The sequence below is a fragment of the Bombina bombina genome, chromosome 7 (genome assembly GCF_027579735.1).
Source record: "Bombina bombina isolate aBomBom1 chromosome 7, aBomBom1.pri, whole genome shotgun sequence".
Lineage (NCBI taxonomy): Eukaryota > Metazoa > Chordata > Amphibia > Anura > Bombinatoridae > Bombina > Bombina bombina.
The window spans coordinates 22,421,109-22,441,632 of NC_069505.1; the positions used below are offsets into that span (position 1 = coordinate 22,421,109).

General features: G+C 41.2%; 1 protein-coding gene across 1 annotated transcript in view; it reads left to right on the plus strand.

Moving 5' to 3' along the window:
* LTBP3 (latent transforming growth factor beta binding protein 3) overlaps positions 1 to 20,524 on the plus strand; it is a 262,324-nt gene that overhangs the window by 178,446 nt on the left and 63,354 nt on the right. The window contains exons 20-21 of the mRNA XM_053719982.1: positions 5,365 to 5,502; positions 18,520 to 18,660. Coding sequence (XP_053575957.1) covers positions 5,365 to 5,502; positions 18,520 to 18,660 — 279 coding nt within the window. The remainder of the gene's footprint in view (positions 1 to 5,364; positions 5,503 to 18,519; positions 18,661 to 20,524) is intronic.

Genomic DNA, 20,524 nt, shown 5'->3' on the forward strand with positions numbered 1-20,524 from the left:
TGCCGCTACATGGGACTTATGGCAAACGGTCCCTAAGGTGGAGGGAGCAGTTTCTACCCTAGCTAAGCGTACAACTATTCCCGTCGAGGACAGTTGTGCTTTCCTAGATCCAATGGATAAAAAGTTAGAGGGTTACCTTAAGAAAATGTTTATTCAACAAGGTTTTATTCTCCAGCCTCTTGCATGCATTGCCCCAGTCACTGCTGCTGCGGCCTTCTGGTTTGAGTCTCTGGAAGAGGCCTTACAGGTAGAAACTCCATTGGATGATATACTTGACAAGCTTAAAGCGCTTAAGCTAGCCAATTCATTTGTTTCTGACGCCGTTGTTCATTTATCGGGTTCATCGGCTAAGAACTCAGGTTTTGCTATACAGGCGCGTAGGGCGTTATGGCTTAAATCCTGGTCAGCTGACGTTACTTCAAAGTCTAAGCTTCTCAACATTCCCTTCAAGGGGCAGACCCTATTCGGGCCTGGACTGAAGGAGATCATTTCTGATATTACTGGAGGAAAAGGTCATGCCCTTCCTCAGGATAGGTCTAATAAATTAAGGACCAAACAACCTAATTTTCATGCCTTTCGAAACTTTAAGACGAGCGTGGCATCAACTCCCTCTAATGCAAAACAAGAGGGAAATTTTGCCCAGTCCAAGCCGGTCTGGAGACCTAACCAGGCCTGGAACAAAGGTAAGCAGGCCAAGAAGCCTGCTGCTGCTTCTAAGACAGCATGAAAGATCACCCCCCGATCCGGTAACGGATCTAGTAGGGGGCAGACTTTCTCTCTTCGCCCAGGCTTGGGCAAGAAATGTCCAGGATCCCTGGGCTTGGAAATTGTGTCCCAGGGATATCTTCTGGACTTCAAAGCTTCTTCCCCAAAAGGAAGATTTCACCTCTCACAATAATCTGCAGACCAGATAAAGAGAGAGGCATTCTTACATTGTGTTCAAGAACTCCTAGTTATGGGAGTGATCCACCCAGTTCCAAAGGAGGAACAGGGGCAAAACTTCTATTCAAATCTCTTTGTGGTTCCCAAGAAAGAGGGAACCTTCAGACCAATCTTAGATCTCAAGATCCTAAACAAATTTCTCAGGGTCCCATATTTCAAGATGGAGACTATTCGAACCATCCTACCTATGATCCAGGAAGGTCAATACATGACTACCGTGGACTTAAAGGATGCGTATCTTCACATTCCGATACACAAAGATCATCATCGGTTTCTCAGGTTCGCCTTCCTAGACAGGCATTACCAGTTTGTGGCTCTTCCCTTTGGGTTAGCTACGGCACCAAGAATCTTTACGAAGGTTCTGGGGTCACTTCTGGTGGTCCTAAGGCCGCGGGGCATAGCAGTAGCCCCTTACTTAGACGACATTCTGATACAGGCGTCGAATTTCCAAATTGCCAAGTCCCATACGGACATTGTTCTGGCATTCCTGAGGTCTCATGGGTGGAAAGTGAATGAAAAAAAGAGTTCTATCCCCTCTCACAAGAGTTTCCTTCCTGGGAACTCTGATAGATTCTGTAGAAATGAGGATTTACCTGACAGAGGACAGGTTGTCAAAACTTCTAAATTCCTGCCGTGTTCTTTATTATACTTCTCGCCCTTCGGTGGCTCAGTGTATGGAAGTAATCTGCTTAATGGTAGTGGCAATGGACATAGTTCCGTTTGCCCGCCTACATCTCAGACCGCTGCAACTCTGCATGCTCAGTCAGTGGAATGGGGATTACACAGATTTGTCCCCTCTACTAAATCTGGATCAAGAGACCAGGGATTCTCTTCTCTGGTGGCTATCTCGGGTCCATCTGTCCAAAGGTATGACCTTCCGCAGGCCAGATTGGACAATCGTAACAACAGATGCCAGCCTTCTGGGCTGGGGTGCAGTCTGGAACTCTCTGAAGGCTCAGGGGTCGTGGACTCAGGAGGAGGCACTCCTTCCAATAAACATTCTGGAACTAAGAGCGATATTCAATGCTCTTCAGGCTTGGCCTCAGCTAGCGGCAGTGAGGTTCATCAGATTTCAGTAGGACAACATCACGACTGTAGCTTATATCAACCATCAAGGGGGAACAAGGAGTTCCCTAGCGATGTGGGAGGTTTCAAAGATAATTCAATGGGCAGAGATTCACTCTTGCCATCTATCAGCTATCCATATCCCAGGAGTAGAGAACTGGGAGGCAGATTTTCTAAGTCGTCAGACTTTTCATCCGGGGGAGTGGGAGCTCCATCCGGAGGTGTTTGCACAGTTGATTCAACGTTGGGGCAAACCAGAACTGGATCTCATGGCGTCTCGCCAGAACGCCAAGCTTCCTTGTTACGGATCCAGGTCCAGGGATCCCAAGGCAGCGCTGATAGCCTTCAACCTGGCTTATGTGTTTCCACCGTTTCCTCTGCTCCCTCGTCTGATTGCCAAGATCAAACAGGAGAGAGCATCAGTAATTTTGATAGCACCTGCGTGCCACGCAGGACTTGGTATGCAGATCTGGTGGACATGTCATCCTTTCCACCATGGACTCTGCCTCTGAGGCAGGACCTTCTACTTCAGGGTCCTTTCAACCATCCAAATCTAATTTCTCTGCGGCTGACTGCTTGGAGATTGAACGCTTGATTTTATCAAAGCGTGGTTTCTCTGAGTCGGTCATTGATACCTTAATACAGGCGCGAAAGCCTGTCACCAGGAAAATCTATCATAAGATATGGTGTAAATATCTTTATTGGTGTGAATCCAAGGGTTACTCATGGAGTAAGGTCAGGATTCCTAGGATATTATCTTTTCTGCAAGAAGGATTGGAGAAGGGTTTGTCAGCTAGTTCCTTAAAAGGACAGATTTCTGCTCTGTCTATTCTTTTGCACAAACGTTTGGCTGAGGTTCCAGACGTGCAGGCGTTTTGTCAGGCTTTAGTCAGAATCAAGCCTGTGTTTAAACCTGTTGCTCCGCATTGGAATTTAAATTTAGTTCTTAAGGTTCTTCAAGGGTACCAAACCTGTTTTTTTACCTAAGGTGGTATCTAATAAAAATATCAATCAGGAGATTGTTGTACCGTCACTGTGTCCTAATCCTTCTTCAAACGTCTTTTACACAATCTTGACGTGGTTCGTGCTTTAAAGTTTTATTTACAAGCTACTAAAGATTTTTGTCAAACATCTGCATTGTTTGTTGTCTACTCTGGACAGAGGAGAGGCCAAAAGGCTTCGGCAACCCTCTCTTTCTTTTTGGCTAAGTAGTATAATACGCTTAGCTTATGAGACTGCTGGCCAGCAGTCTCCTGAAAGGATTACAGCTCATTCTACTAGAGCGGTAGCTTCCACATGGGCTTTTAAAAATGAGGCTTCTGTTGAACAGATTTGTTAGGCGGCGACTTGGTCTTCGCTTCATACTTTTTCAAAGTTCTATAAATTTGATACTTTTACTTCTTCGGAGGCTATTTTTGGGAGAAAGGTCTTGCAGGCAGTAGTGCCTTCCGTTTAAGCGCCTGCCAAGTTGTCCCTCCCTTCATCCGTGTCCTATAGCTTTGGTATTGGTATCCCACAAGTAATGGATGATCCGTGGACTGAATACACCTTACAAGAGAAAACATAATTTATGCTTACCTGATAAATTTATTTCTCTTGTGGTGTATCCAGTCCACGGCCCGCCCTGTCATTTTAAGGCAGGTGTTTTTTATTTTTAAACTACAGTCACCACTGCACCCTATAGTTTCTCCTTTCTCTTGCTTGTCTTCGGTCGAATGACTGGTAGTGGCAGTTAGGGGAGGAGCTATATAGACAGCTCTGCTGTGGGTGATCCTCTTGCAGCTTCCTATTGGGAAGGAGAATATCCCACAAGTAATGGATGATTTGTGGACTGGATACACCACAAGAGAAATAAATTTATCAGGTAAGCATAAATTTTGTTTTTTCTATTTGGCACACTGACTATTCTTAGTACTTTTTTTTCTTCATATTATCTGTGTGACTTCTTAGTTAAGCTAGCATGGTTTTTTTCTGGTACCAATCCCCACACTGAAGTTCATTTCACACACTCATTGGAGAATTGCTCTACTGTTTAAATATTTATTTTGTATTTACAATAAATGTAATTTTTTACTTTACCATTTTTATTATATTGCCTGCTAACAAACTTTAGCCTATAGGCGCTCTTATTTTCCACTTCTGCTGTTTCCTTCATTAGATCTTGTTAGGTGATTTGAATAGTGAGCATGTTTGTTGTTTCTGGCGGTGTTAACTATATTTCTTCCATATAAGAACACTAACTAACCTCATGTGCTCAGCTAGCTCCAAGTAGTACATTGCTGCTACTTCAACAAGGCAAGCAAGGGTTTTAAACACATTTTAAGATAGTTCTATCTGAATCATGAAAGAAAAAAATTGTGTTTTATGTCCCTTTAAAGGTGCATGGAATCAAAATGTGGTGTTATGAAGTAGCCGGGTGGGGGCAACAGAGGGAAATGAATGACAAATCATAAGACAGGACAACAGAGGGAAATGCATGACAAATCATAAGACAGGACAACAGAGGGAAATTAATGACAAATAAGACAGGACAACAGAGGGAAATGCATGACAAATCATAAGACAGGACAACAAAGGGAAATGAATGACAAATAAGACAGGACAACAGAGGGAAATGCATGACAAATCATAAGACAGGACAACAGAGGGAAATGCATGACAAATCATAAGACAGGACAACAGAGGGAAATGCATGACAAATCATAAGACAGGACAACAAAGGGAAATGAATGACAAATAAGACAGGACAACAGAGGGAAATGCATGACAAATCATAAGACAGGACAACAGAGGGAAATGCATGACAAATCATAAGACAGGACAACGGAATGAAATAAATGACAAATCATAAGACAGGACAACGGAATGAAATAAATGACAAATCATAAGACAAGACAACAGAGGGAAATGAATGACAAATCATAAGACAGGACAACAGAGGGAAATGAATGACAAATCATAAGACAGGACAACAGAGGGAAATGAATGACAAATCATAAGACAGGACAACAGAGGGAAATGAATGACAAATCATAAGACAGGACAACAGAGGGAAATGAATGACAAATCATAAGACAGGACAACAGAGGGAAATGAATGACAAATCATAAGACAGGACAACAGAGGGAAATGAATGACAAATCATAAGACAGGACAACAGAGGGAAATGAATGACAAATCATAAGACAGGACAACAGAGGGAAATGAATGACAAATCATAAGACAGGACAACAGAGAGAAATGTTTAGGCAATGAAAGATCATTGTGTCATGTTGCTGCAAAGACTTCAGGGAAGAGAAGACTCTTGAGAGTGAATTATTCCTCTTCTTGATGTCTCCTATTTTTTTTCCTACACAGATGTGGACGAGTGCGTCGATGAGTCAAACTGTGTCAACGGGCAGTGTATTAATACTCGAGGCTCTTTCTATTGTCGCTGTCCACAAAATACTCAGTACCACCCAGAACACAAGCATTGTCTGCCAAACCCAGAACTCGGTGAGATATATCTTCATTGGATCAATCTTAACCCATAATACATCACCAACAAGCTGATAGTAGATCCACACTGTCCCATCACTACATCAATAATACCCACCGTTAAACGCACAATGACCAGACCAAGGGGCAGAATTATCAAGGGTTGAACAGCCCCTGATGCCCCTGTTTCCGCGCAAGCCTTCAGGCTCTCCAGAAACAACAGTTAAGAAGCAGTGGTCTTAAGACTGCTGTTCCTTAATTAGTCCGCCGTCTCTGAACGGCGGACAGCAATCAACCCGATCGAATACGATCGGGTTGATTGACACCCCCTGTTAGCTGCCGATTGGCCGCGAATCTGCAGAATGTTTCACAAAACTCCTAACAAAAATGTTATGAAGTACACTAACACCCATAAACTACACTTTTAACCCCTAAACCGCCACCCTGCATCACAAATACTATAATAAACCTATTAACCCCTAATCCGCCGCCCACCCGCATTGCAAACACTAAATAAACCTATTAACCACTATTCCGCAGCCCACCCACATTGCCAACACTAAATTAAAGTATTAAACCCTAATCCGCCACCCATCCACATCGCCAACACTAAATTAAAGTATTAACCCCTAAACCACCAACCCCCACATCACTACTACTAAAATAAACCTATTAACCTCTAAACCGCCAATCCCCCACATCGCTACTACTAAAATAAATGTAATAATCCCTAAACCGCCAGCCCCCCGCATCGCAACAAACTAAATTAAACTATTAACCCCTAGACCTAACACCCGCTGACTTTAAATTAACGCTACAATATAACTTCCTTAAAATAAATAAATACTTACCTGTGAAATAAATAAAACCTAAGCTTAAACTATAAATAAACCTAACATTACTATTTAAAAAAAAAATACACCAAAAATAAAAAACCTAAATTATAAAATTACAAAACACTACAGAAAAAACAACAACCTAACATTACAAAAAATAACAAACTCTAAAATTACAATTCCAATAGGAATGCAAGGTACCCCAATATAAAACGGGTACCTTGCATTCAATCTTCAGTGTGCGACGGACAATCGCATGAAGAGGAGCCTCCACGATGGATGTCTGCATGACCACCGTTCCTGCTCCATGCCGCCTTTGCTATGCGCCACCGGGATGAAGAAAGAAGATGGCCCCGCGCAGGATGAAGATGGATCCGCCTGGAAGAAGACCTTCACCGGCGGACTTCAGGAATGGTGAGTACTTATTTCGGGGTTAGTGTTAGGTTTTGGTGTTTTTTTGGTGTTTTTTTTTTTTTTTTTAATGGGCACTAAAGAGCTCATTGCTCTTTTAAGGGCAATGTCCATACATAGATTAGGTTTTTTTAGAGTTAGGTCTTTTTTTATTTTGGAGGGTTGGGTGGGTGCATGGTTTTACTGTTAGGGGGTAATTTGTATTTTTTATGTAAAATAGATGATTTCTTTAGGGCAATGCCCTACAAAAAGCCCTTATAAGGGCTATTGGTAGTTAAGTGTTAGATTAGGGGGTGTTTTTATTTTGGGGTGTTTTTTTGTTTTTATAGGGGTATTAGATTTTATTTTGGATAATTTTGTTTATTATTTTCTGTAATCTTACATTTTTTTTTTCTTAATTTTAAAGTTTAAAGTTAAACGGCTAGATTACGAGTTTTGCGTTATGAGGGGTGCATTACTAACTTGCAAGTTATTGTCACCGCTCACTTCCCTACAGCGCTGGTATTACAGGTTTACAAAAACCCAGCGTTAACAGACAAGAAGTGAGCGTAATGCAAAATGGAGCTCCATACCGCACTCCAATACCAGCTCTGCTGAAAGCTGCGGTGAGCTGGTTTTACGTGCTTATGCATGATTTCCCCATAGGCATCAATTGGGGGGAGCCGGCTGAAAAAGTCTAACACCTGCAAAAAAGCAGCGTAAAGCTCCGCAACGCAGCCCCATTGATTCCTATGGGGAAAATTTATGTTTACACCTAAAAAAAATTTTGTTTACACACATGAACCCCCCAGTCTAAACACCCCTAATCTTACACTTATTAACCCCTAATCTGGCGCCCTCACATCGCCGACACCAACATTATACTTATTAACCCCTAATTTGCCGCTCCGGACATTGGGGCATATGTATCAAGCTCCGAATGGAGCTTGATGCCCCGTGTTTCTGGCGAGCCTGCAGGCTCGCCAGAAACAGCAGTTATGAAGCAGCGGTCACAACGACCGCTGCTCCATAACCTGTCCGCCTGCTCTGAGCAGGCAGACAGACATCGCCGGAAATCAACTCGATCGAGTACGATCGGGTTGATTGACACCCCCCTGCTGGCGGCCTATTGGCCGCGAGTCTGCAGGGGGCGGCGTTGCACCAGCAGCTCTTGTGAGCTGCTGTTGCAATGCTGTATACAGCGAGCGTATTGCTAGCCGTATTCAGCGAGGTCTGTCGGACCTGATCCGCACTGTCGGATCAGGTCCGACAGACCTTGATAACTAGAGGCCATTGCCACCACTATAATAAACATGTTAACCCCTAAACCGCCGCACTCCCGCATCACAAAAACTAGTTAAATATTATTAACCCCTAATCCTCCACCCCTAACATCGCCGCCACATACCTACATTTTTTAACCACTAATCTGCCGCCCCCAACGTCGCCGCCACTATACTAAATTTATTAACCCCTAAACCTAAGTCTAACCCTAACACCCCCTAACTTAAATATAATTAAAATAAATCTAAATAAAACCTACTATCATTACCTAAATAATTCCTATTTAAAACTAAATACTTACCTGTAAAATAAACCCTAAGCTAGCTACAATATAACTAATAGTTACATTGTAGCTATCTTAGGTTTTATTGTTAATTCACAGGCAAGTTTGTATTTATTTTAACTAGGTAGAATAGTTACTAAATAGTTATTAACTATTTACTAACTACCCAGCTAAAATAAATACAAATGTACCTGTAAAATAAAACCTAACCTGTCTTACACTAACACCTAACTTTACACTAAAATTAAATAAATTACATTTATTAAATACAATTACCTAAATTACAAAAAACCCCACTAAATTACACAAAATAAAAAAAGAAATGATCAGATATTTAAACTAATTACACCTAATCTAATAGCCCTATCAAAATAAAAAAGCCCCCCCCCAAAAAAAAATAAAAAAACCTGTAGCCTCAACTAAACTACCAATAGCCCTTAAAAGGGCCTTTTGCTGGGCATTGCCCCAAAGAAATCAGCTCTTTTACCTGTAAAAAAAAAAAAATACAAGCAATCCCCCAACAGTAAAACCCACCACCCACACAACCAACCCCCCAAATAAAATCCTAACTAAAAAAACCTAAACTCCCCATTGCCCTGAAAAGGGCATTTGGATGGGCATTGCCCTTAAAAGAGCATTTAGCTCTTTTTCCGCCCAAAAGCCCTAATCTAAAAATAAAACCCACCGAATAAACCCTTAATAAAATCTAACACTAACCCCCGAAGATCCACTTACAGTTTTTGAAGACCCGACATCCATCCTCAACGAAGCCGGCAGAAGTCCTCAACGAAGTGGCAGAAGTCTTCATCCAACCGGGCAGAAGTCTTAATCTAGATGGCATCTTTTATCTTCATCCATCAGGCGTGGAGCGGGTTCATCTGCAAGACATCCGGCGCGGAGCATCCTCTTCTCTTGACGTATAACGAAGAATGAAGGTTCTTTTAAGTGACGTCATACAAGATGGCAACCCTTGAATTCCGATTGGCTGATAGAATTCTATCAGCCAATCGGAATTAAAGGTGAAAAAAAACCTATTGGCTGATACAATCAGCCAATAGGATTGAGCTTCAATCCTATTGGCTGATCTAATCAGCCAATATGATTGAGCTTGCATTCTATTGGCTGATTGGAACAGCCAATAGAATGCAAGCTCAATCCTATTGGCTGATTGGATTGGAAGAGTTCTGCCCAGTTGGATGAAGACTTCTGCCGGCTTCGTTGAGGATGGATGTCGGGTCTTCAAAAACTGTAAGTGGATCTTTGGGGGTTAGTGTTAGGCTTTATTAAGGGTTTATTGGGTGGGTTTTATTTTTAGATTAGGGCTTTTGTGCGGAAAAAGAGCTAAATGCCCTTTTAAGGGCAATGCCCATCCAAATGCCCTTTTCAGGGCAATGGGGAGCTTAGTTTTCTGTAGTTAGGGTCTTATTTGGGGGGTTGGTTGTGTGGGTGGTGCGTTTTACTGTTGGGGGGTTGTTTGGATTTTTTTTTACAGGTAAAATTTGATTTCTTTGGGGCAATGCCCTGCAAAAGGCCCTTTTAAGGGCTATTGGTAGTTTAGTTTAGGCTAGGGTTTTTTTGGGGGGGGCTTTTTTATTTTGATAGGGCTATTAGATTAGGTGTAATTAGTTTAAATATCTGATCATTTCTTTTTTTTATTTTGTGTAATTTAGTGTTTGTTTGTTTTTGTAATTTAGGTAAATGTATTTAATAAATGTAATTTATTTAACCCCTTAACGACCGACGACGTATGCCATACGTCCTAAAAAAAAAAGCACTTAACGACCGAGGATGTATGGCATACGTCGTCGGTTTAACAGAGCACTGGAAGCGATCGAAATCGCTTCCAGCTGCTCTAACAGTATTGCAGGCTTGCCTTGAGGTCTAGGCATCCTGCAATACTGTTCCCGAGTGCCGGGACCGGATTGATCACTCCCCCACGAGTGATCACTTCCGGTTTCGCTCCACGTGGAGCCCGGCAGTGTTTCAGAGCATCGGAAGCGATCGGACACGCTTCCGATGCTCTGCTTGTGTGCTAAGTGCCTCGGTGGGTCGAGGCACTTAGTTGGTTATTAAATAAAAGTAATAGTTAAGAAAATAAAAAAAACGGATAAATAAAAAAAAAGCCCTAAATAGCCCCCCCCTCCCCCTTCACTAGGCATCCAAGATGGCGATGCCCAGTGCATCATGGGGCCTCTGGGGGTGTACCTAGCCTGCATCATCATAGGGGCAAGCTAGGGTCACCCAATCTGAGCCTCCCACCCTAAAAAAATAAATAATAATAAAATACCCCATTTGTCTGATCATGTCAATATTTGTAAATATTGACTATGATCAGTGTGGATCTCCCTCCCTCTCCTCACTTGCCATTTTGTTGGAGAGAGACCTGTATTTAGCAGAGAGAGATATTTATTTCTTTTATTTGTTAAAAAATATAGAACCAAAGGCTCTTTTCAGAGCCATTAACCCCTAGCTTGCCAGTGATCACTATATATCACTGGCAGAAGCATAGGTGCACTTTTTTTTTTGCTGCATTTTGCTGTCTGTGCATTTTAGGGGTTAATTTTGTTGTTGTAATTTTTTAAAAACCCAAAGGCTCTTTTCAGAAACATTTAGTTAATTTAATTTTCAGAGCCATTAACCCCTAGCTTGCCAGTGATCGCTATAAATCACTGGCAGTTGCATAGCTGTACTTTTTTGCTGTCTGTGCATTTTTTTAGGGGTTAATTTTGTTGTTGTAATTTTTTAAAAACCCAAAGGCTCTTTTCAGAAACATTTAGTTAATTTAATTTAATTTTTAGAGCCATTAACCCCTAGCTTGCCAGTGATCGCTATAAATCACTGGCAGTTGCATAGCTGTACTTTTTTGCTGTCTGTGCATTTTTTTAGGGGTTAATTTTGTTGTTGTAATTTTTTAAAAACCCAAAGGCTCTTTTCAGAAACATTTAGTTAATTTAATTTAATTTTCAGAGCCATTAACCCCTAGCTTGCCAGTGATCGCTATAAATCACTGGCAGTTGCATAGCTGTACTTTTTTGCTGTCTGTGCATTTTTTTAGGGGTTAATTTTGTTGTTGTAATTTTTTAAAAACCCAAAGGCTCTTTTCAGAAACATTTAGTTAATTTAATTTTCAGAGCCATTAACCCCTAGCTTGCCAGTGATCGCTATAAATCACTGGCAGTAGCATAGCTGTACTTTTTTGCTAGTTAATTTAGTTAATTAATTTAGTTAATTTAATTTAATTTTCAGAGCCATTAACCCCTAGCTTGCCAGTGATCGCTATAAATCACTGGCAGTTGCATAGCTGTACTTTTTTGCTGTCTGTGCATTTTTTTAGGGGTTAATTTTGTTGTTGTAATTTTTTAAAAACCCAAAGGCCCTTTTCAGAAACATTTAGTTAATTTAATTTAATTTTCAGAGCCATTAACCCCTAGCTTGCCAGTGATCGCTATAAATCACTGGCAGTAGCATAGCTGTACTTTTTTGCTAGTTAATTTAGTTAATTAATTTAGTTAATTTAATTTAATTTTCAGAGCCATTAACCCCTAGCTTGCCAGTGATCGCTATAAATCACTGGCAGTTGCATAGCTGTACTTTTTTGCTGTCTGTGCATTTTTTTAGGGGTTAATTTTGTTGTTGTAATTTTTTAAAAACCCAAAGGCTCTTTTCAGAAACATTTAGTTAATTTAATTTAATTTTCAGAGCCGTTAACCCCTAGCTTGCCAGTGATCGCTATAAATCACTGGCAGTAGCATAGCTGTACTTTTTTGCTAGTTAATTTAGTTAATTAATTTAGTTAATTTAATTTTTTTTAGTAATTGTTTTCTGTGACAGATACAAAAATGTCACAGAAAAGATATAGTGCTGAGGAGGCGTATGCCATCCTTGCGTCAGAGTCAGATGCCTCTATTTCTGACTCAGACCCCAATTTTGACCCTGCCATGTGCTCAGATACATCACTAGATGCAGTCTCAACTGATAGTGATGTATCTGTGGCTGCTAGCCCCCCTGCCAGCCCCCCTGCTACCCCCCCTGCCAGCCCCCCTGCCAGAAGGAGGCGTGTTGCTGCCATTGCTGCTGAAGAGTGGGTAACGCCTCATCTCCAGAGGCCAGATATCCCACCCTTCACAGCAAATGCTGGCATAAATATAGATGTGGCAGGTTTTAGCCCCCAGCAGTTTCTGGAAGTGTTTCTGGGCGATGATATATTGGGGAACATTGTCGCCCAAACTAATTTATATGCCCATCAGTTCCGTGCTGCAAAGCCTGGAACATATTTGGCAAAGCAGCAATGGGCCCCCATCAATGTGCCAGAATTCAAAAAATTCTGGGCATTGACTATGCTGATGGGCATCATAAAGAAACCCTCCATTCGCTCCTACTGGAGTAGTAGCCCCATCTGCTCTACCCCCATTTTCTCCCAGACTATGTCGAGGAAGAGGTATGAAATGATTCTGCATTTCATGCACTTCAGCGACAACAGCCTGTGCCCCCCTAGGGAGCATCCCCAATTTGACAGGCTGTATAAAATCCGCCCCCTGATAACCCACTTTTCTGCCAGGTTTGCAGAGGCTTATACACCTGGAAGGAATATATGCGTTGATGAATCCCTAATGAAGTATAAGGGAAGGCTGGGATTCAAGCAGTATATTCCTTCCAAACGCTCCAGATATGGGGTAAAGGTGTATAAGCTCTGTGACAGCGAGACTGGGTATACTCAGGCCTTCCGGGTGTATGAGGGAAAGGATAGCCACCTTGACCCTCCAGGTTGCCCAGAACATATGGGAACCACTGGCAAGATTGTCTGGGACCTGATATTACCCCTAATGAACAAAGGGTATCACTTGTACTTAGACAATTTTTATACAAGTGTCCTTTTGTTCAAGCTACTGTATTGCTTTGATACAGTAGCTTGCGGTACAATTAAAAAGAACCGCGCAGGTTTCCCAGGACAACTTGTACGCACCCGGCTACGAAGGGGGGAGACCTCAGCTCTGCGCCAAGAGGAGCTGTTGGCACTTAAGTACAGAGACAAGAAGGATGTATACCTTCTTACCACCATCCACACAGAGAGGACGGTGGCGGTTTCTGTACGTGGCAGAGCTGAGATCATAAGGAAGCCAGTGTGCATCAAGTCTTATAACCGGCATATGGGTGGGGTTGATCTGGCTGATCAGCTGCTGCAGCCCTACCTAATTATGCGGAAGACAAGGGCCTGGTACAAAAAGGTTGCAATTTACCTAATGCAGATTGCAACCCACAACGCTTTTTTGTTGTTCAAAAAAGCAAACCCCAGAGTTAAAAAAAACTTTTTTACAGTTTCAGCTCCAGATTATTACTGGGATTTTGTACCATGATGCACCTGCTGTCAAAAAGCAATGTGTCTGTAAAAATTAAAATGGAAAAATAACCACCATACACTTTCTCCAATTTTTTGGGCTAAAACGGTTGCTTCAAAGGCATCAAAGCACACCATATACAATACCTTCGGGTGTCAACTTTTCAAATATATGCACATTCATGGAAAACAAATAAATTGGGGTATGTTAAAAGACCCCCCAAAAAGACGATAGGCAAAGAAAATATGTTAAATGTGAAAAAAAATCACAAACGCATGTCAGACATTTGGCATTGCACCCCCCAAACAAGCCACCAAACCTATGCATAGGTGGTATCACTGAACTCAGGAGATGTTGGTGACCACATATTGGTGTCTTCTTTGGTAGTAACACATAACAGAAGCTGTGAATCCATGTCTAAAGTACAATGTATGTGAACAATAACACAAAAATATGAATGCCCAATAGTTTGACAAAGACTAGTGGTTAAATTAGTGCATGGAAAGTGTTAAAATACCTGCATTTGAAATACCCTAGGAAGTCTACTTTTCGAAAATATATGGTTTGATTGAGGTAAATTACATTGGCCGGCTTCAGAAATGTCTTAAATAGGACATGGGTGCATGGGATGTGAAAATTCAAAGTGGAAAAAATGGAATGGGCTTCCTAAAAATAAGGCCTTTTAGCCCCCAGAGAACCCAACACACCTATACATGGGTGGTATCACTGTACTCAGGAGAGGTTGTTGAACACATATTGAGGTGTTTTTTGGCAGTAACACATAACAGGAACTGAAAATCCATGCCTAAAGTACAATGTGCGTGAAAAATAACACAAAAAAATGACTACCCAAAAGTTTGACAAAGACTGGTGGTTGAATTAGTGCATGGAAAGTGTTAAAATATCAGCATTTGAAAAACCCTAGGGTGTCTACTTTTCAAAAATATATGGTTTGATGGGGGTAAATTCCATTGGCCAGCTTCAGAAATTTCCCAAATAGGACATGGGTGCATGATGAGCGATGTGAAAATTCCAAGTTGAAAAACTGGAATGCGCTACCTAAAAATAAGGCCTTTTAGCCCCCAGAGAACCCGACACACCTATACATAGGTGGTATCACTGTACTCGGGAGATGTTGTTGAACACATATTGAGGTGGTTTTTGGCAGTAACACATAACAGGAACTGAAAATACATGCCTAAAGTACAATGTGTGTGAAAAATAACACAAAAAAATGACTACCCAAAAGTTTGACAAAGACTAGTGGTTGAATTAGTGCATGGAAAGTGTTAAAATACCAGCATTTGAAATACCCTAGGGTGTCTACTTTTCAAAAATATATGGTTTGATGGGGTAAATTCCATTGGCCAGCTTCAGAAATGTCCCAAATAGGACATGGGTGCATGATGACCGATGTGAAAATTCCAAGTTGAAAAACTGGAATGCGCTACCTAAAAATAAGCCCATTTAGCCCCCAGAGAACCCGACACACCTATACATAGGTGGTATCACTGTACTCAGGAGATGTTGTTGAACACATATTGAGGTGGTTTTTGGCAGTAACACATAACAGGAACTGAAAATCCATGCATAAAATACAATGTGTGTGAAAAATAACACAAAAAAATAACTACCCTAAAGTTTGACAAAGACTAGTGGTTGACCGATGTGAAAATTCCAAGTTGAAAAACTGGAATGCGCTCTCTAAAAATAAGGGCTTTTAGCCCACAGAGAACCCGACACACCTATACATGGGTGGTATCACTGTACCCAGGAGATGCTACTGAAGACATATTAGGGTGTTATTTGGCAGTAACCCTTACCATTTTATCAGTAAATGTATTCTTAAATTGCTATTTGTCAAAAAATCTAATTATTTCCCCCCCCCCCCCAAACTTTGGCATAGATTGGTGGTAAAATGGTTGCATGAAAAAAGTCAAAATACCCCAAGTTTAATACCTTAGGTTGTCTTCTTTTAAAAAATATATACATTTGAAGGGTTATTCAGGGATTCCTGACAGATATTGGTGTTACAAATGTAACTATCGCCAATTTTGAAAAAACATGGTTTTGAAATAGCAAAGTGCTACTTGTACTTATTGCCCTATAACTTGCAAAAAAAGCAAAGAACATGTAAACATTGGGTATTTCTAAACTCAAGACAAAATTTAGAAACTGTTTAGCATTGGTATTTTATGGTGGTTGTAGACAGGTTAGGTTTCATTTTACAGGTACATTTGTATTTAGGTAATGATAGTAGGTTTAATTTAGATTTATTTTAATTATATTTAAGTTAGAGGGTGTTAGGGTCAGACTTAGGTTTAGGGGTTAATAAATTTAGTATAGTGGCAGCAACGTTGGGGCGGCAGATTAGGGGTTAATAAATGTAGGTAGGTGGCGGCGATGTTAGGGGCGGCAGATTAGGGGTTAATAATATTTTACTAGTGTTTGAGATGCGGGAGTACAGCGGTTTAGGGGTTAATATGTTTATTATAGTGGCGGCGATGTCCGGAGAGGCAGATTAGGGGTTAATATATTTATTTTAGTGTTTGCGATGCGGGAGGGCCTTGGTTTAGGGGTTCATAGGTAGTTTATGGGTGTTAGTGTACTTTTTAGCACTTTAGTTATGAGTTTTATGTTACAGCTTTGTAGCGTAAAATTCATAACTACTGACTTGCAGTTTACGGTATGGATCTTGGCGGTATAGGGTGTACCGCTCACTTTTTGGCCTCCCAGGCAGACTCGTAATACCGGCACTATGGAAGTCCCATTGAAAAAGGACTTTTTGAAAGCTGCGGTAATTACGTTGCGTTACGGCCAAAAAAGTGTGCGGTACACCTAAACCTGCAAAACTTGTAATACCAGCGGTAGTGAAAAAGAGCCTTAACGCTGCTTTTTCACTCATACCGCAAAACTCGTAATCTAGCCGAAAGTTTGTTATTTTTTGTAATGTTAGGTTTATTTATAGTTTATTTCACAGGTAAGATTTTATTTATTTTAAGGTAGTTATATTGTAACTTTAATTTAAAGTTAGCAAGTGATAGGTTTAGGTGTTAATAGTTTAGTTTGTCACGATGCATGGAGGGGCGGTTTAGAGGTTAATAGGTTTATTTCAGTAGTAGCGATGTGGGGGTTCGGCGTTTTAGGGGTTACATTTTTTTATTTAGTGTTGTCAATGTGGGTGGGTGGCTGATTAAGGGATAATATCTTTATTTAGTGTTGCGATGACGGGGGTAGGCAGATTAGGGGTTAATAGGTCTATTGTAGTAAATAAAAAGAGAGAAGTGCTCAACCTGGGAACGAACAATAGCATAATAGCTTGTTCTGTGGCTAGTTACCACCCAAGAAGCAGCCTCTTTTTGCTCAACATTTGCCTTAAACAGAGAAGAACTTTCCTGTAGTATATCAGTCTGATCCTGACTTCACAGTACAGTCCAGCCCTGAAATACCAGGCAATCCCTCTCTGAACTAGAGAAACGGCAAAACCCCAGACGTACGTTTCAGTCTTCTGTGGGCCTCGTCAGTGAGGTGCAGCCATATCCCTCTAGGCACACTGAGGTTTATTGAAGCGGGGGACGATGGATTAGGGGTTAATAGTTTTATTTAGGTGTTAGCGATGCGGGTTGGCGGCGGATTAGGGTTTAAAGGGACACTAAACCTACATTATTTCTTTAATGATTCAGATAGAGCATGCAATTGTAAGCAACTTTCTAATGTACTACTACTATAAAATTTTCTTTGTTCTCTTGCTATCTTTATTTAACGATGTAACGCTTAGGAACCGGCCCATTTTAGGTTCAGCACCCTGGATAGCGCTTGCTTATTGGTGGCTACATTTAGCAAACCAATAAGCAAGCATAACCCAGGTTCTCAACCAAAAATGGGCTCTTAAGCTTCACATTCCTGCTTTTTAAATAAAGATAGCAAGAGAATGAAGAAAATTTGATAATAGGATTAAATATGAAAGTTGCTTAAAATTGCTGTTCTTTCTGATTTATTAAAGAAAAATTTTGGGTTTAGTGTCCCTTTAATAAGTTTATTGTAGTGTTGGTGATGCGGGGGCGGCTGATTAGGGGTTAATATCTTTATCTAGTGTTGCCGATGTTGGGTGCGGTGGATAAGGGGTAATTAGACTAGCGGGACAAATTATCATAGTGCGAGCGACATGTCCGTATACGCTGTCTGCATTTATCATTGTACAAGCATTTCTCGTGAAATGCTTGTGCAATACCGCCACCTGCACAGGGGATGTCAATCAACCAGATCGTATCCGGATGGGCTGATTGCTGTCCGCCTCCTCAGAGGAGCAACTCTTATGACCGCTGCTTCTTAACTCCTGATTCCGCAAGCCTGAAGCTTTCGGACCTTGATAAATTGGCCCCTAGGGGTTTATGTTAGGGTGTTAGGTCAATACATAACCTTCTTGTCCCCATAGACATCAATGGGGATTGCGTTATAGCGATCGCCATTCCGCAATCGCAGGTGTTTTCTCCATTGATGTCTATGGGGGGATACGTGCACGAGTATGTCAAGTCAGGACTTGGCTTTTGTGCGGTATGGAGCTTAATGCACTATAATGCACAACACAAGAAGGTTTTTTTGTAACTTGTAATGGCAGCGTTTGAAAATTGCGATACTGCAAAATTTTTAGCATTATTTACACACCGGGTTTAGCGCACAATCTGTAATCTAGGTCTATGCCAGTTCTGTGGCATCCTAATAACATCCATAAACTTAGCTGATTGTTTTAAAGACTCCTTATACAATCTTACGTCTGCTGCATCTTATGTCCTTGTTCTCTGTGTTCTGTATACTTGACATTGTTCCTCTAGATTTAAAGAGAAAGTCATGGTGTTTTTCCTGTTCACGCTTAATATATAAACGCTTTTTTTTTTTTTTCCCTTAGATGTTGATGAGTGCCGGGACCCTGGATTATGTCGCAATGGCCGTTGTGTTAATACCGTTGGCTCTTTTCGTTGCGAGTGTTCTCCACCATGGACCTTGGACTCTTTGGGACGACACTGTAATGTCCCAGATACCCAATCAGGTAATAACACTTTTTAAGAGATTGAAAATAGTTAAAGGTCATATATCTCAACAGTTTATTCTCCAGGGAAACAAATAGGAAAGACTTGTTTGAATCAAAATGTTGTACACGATCAGACGCAAACATTTGGAGACAAAGTGAAGAAGAGAGCTATTAGGATAGCGCTGCTATTACAGGTTTGCAAAAACCCGGCATTAGTGGGCAATATGGCAGCGCTGAGCTCCATACCGCACACAAATACCAGCGCTGCTTTGAGCTGGTTTTACGTGCTTGTGCACGATTTCCCCATAGACATCAATGGGGAGAGCCGGCTAAAAAAAAAGCCTAACACCTGCAATAAAGGTGAAAAAGTCACAGGACCAGCACTCACTTCATAGGAATGTCCCTTTAAATAACTTTAAGGTGGATGTAGGTGCACACCTGAGGGACCACCCTTTCCAAAGTCCCAGCATATAATACGAAGAAAAATACACAGGTAGCACTCTGAATGGAGCAACAGCACCTTTATTGAGCAACGTTTCGGGGCTCCTGCCCCTTTATCAAGCTAACAAGCAAGTGAATATATCAGACAATTATAGACACAAGTGGCCAATCACAGCATCATAGGGAGGGGTTACTCACAAAGAGATCACAAATGACCTCCAATACATCCTTATTCACATTTAACCCCTACACTCCTGCAGTGAAATGATCACCAGTTAAAAACAAATGCAGCAAGTTGCTTATTCTACCACACAAATGTACAAATAACATGCACTGGTTAGTTTCATAGAATCTATCGAATATAATATAAACCAATATTTCTATTCAAAAGAAGACACATAGAGAAAGCATGAAAAAAGCAACACATTAAATAAAAGAAAGCAAGTCAAATTCACAATTTAACCCTTTGGGGTACATGGGTTTTTCTCCAAAAAATGTGCTGGTACAGGGAGGTTTGATGTTTTCTTATTTCTGATTGTGGATTTGTGTTGGCAAATGCGTGGGTCGTCTCGCCAATATATAATAACCCACACGGGCACTTAAGCGCATACACCACATGTGTGGAGTTACATGTGTAATAACCCTTTATCAAAAATTTCTCTCCTGAGTATGGATGAGAAATATATTCCCCTTTTATAACATTGCCACTTTGACCACAACCTAAACAAGGAAATGTACCATTCTTAGGGACTGAGTGAAACCGTGGGAGAAGACGAGTTCCAGCACATCCACCAGGAGGTTGCAGAGGGGGTTAATACCTCTAAATCTGAAATTGAGGAGCGTAAGAGACGCTGAAAAACCTGTAGCTTTACCCCTGAGTAAAATAGTACACACAGGCACCATTTAAAAATAATAAACTCTTGATTGAAGAATCTAAACTAACACCTCACTTTACCTCTTCCTATCACTAACACAGGCAAAGAGAATGACTGGAGTGGGAGGGAAGGGAGGAGCTATATATACAGCTCTGCTGTGGTGCTCTTTGCCTCCTCCTGCTGACCAGGAGGCGATATCCCATAAGTAAGGATGAAATCCGTGGACTCGTCATATCTTGTAAAAGAAAACTACCTAAAAAAACCTAAGCTCCCCATTGCCCTGAAAAGAGCTTTTGGATGGGCACCTTAAAAGAGCATTTAGCTCTTTTTCTGTGCCCAAAACCCTAATCTAAAAATAAAACCCACCCAATAAACCCTTAATAAAACCTAACACTAACCCCTGAAGATCCACTTACAGTTTTTGAAGACCGGACATCCATCCTCATCTAGCCGGGAGAAGTCTTCATCCAAGCGGCAAGAAGTCGTCCTCAAGTCGGGCTGAAGTCTTCATCCAGACGGCATCTTCTATCTTCATCCTTCCGACGCGGAGCGGCTCCATCTTCAAG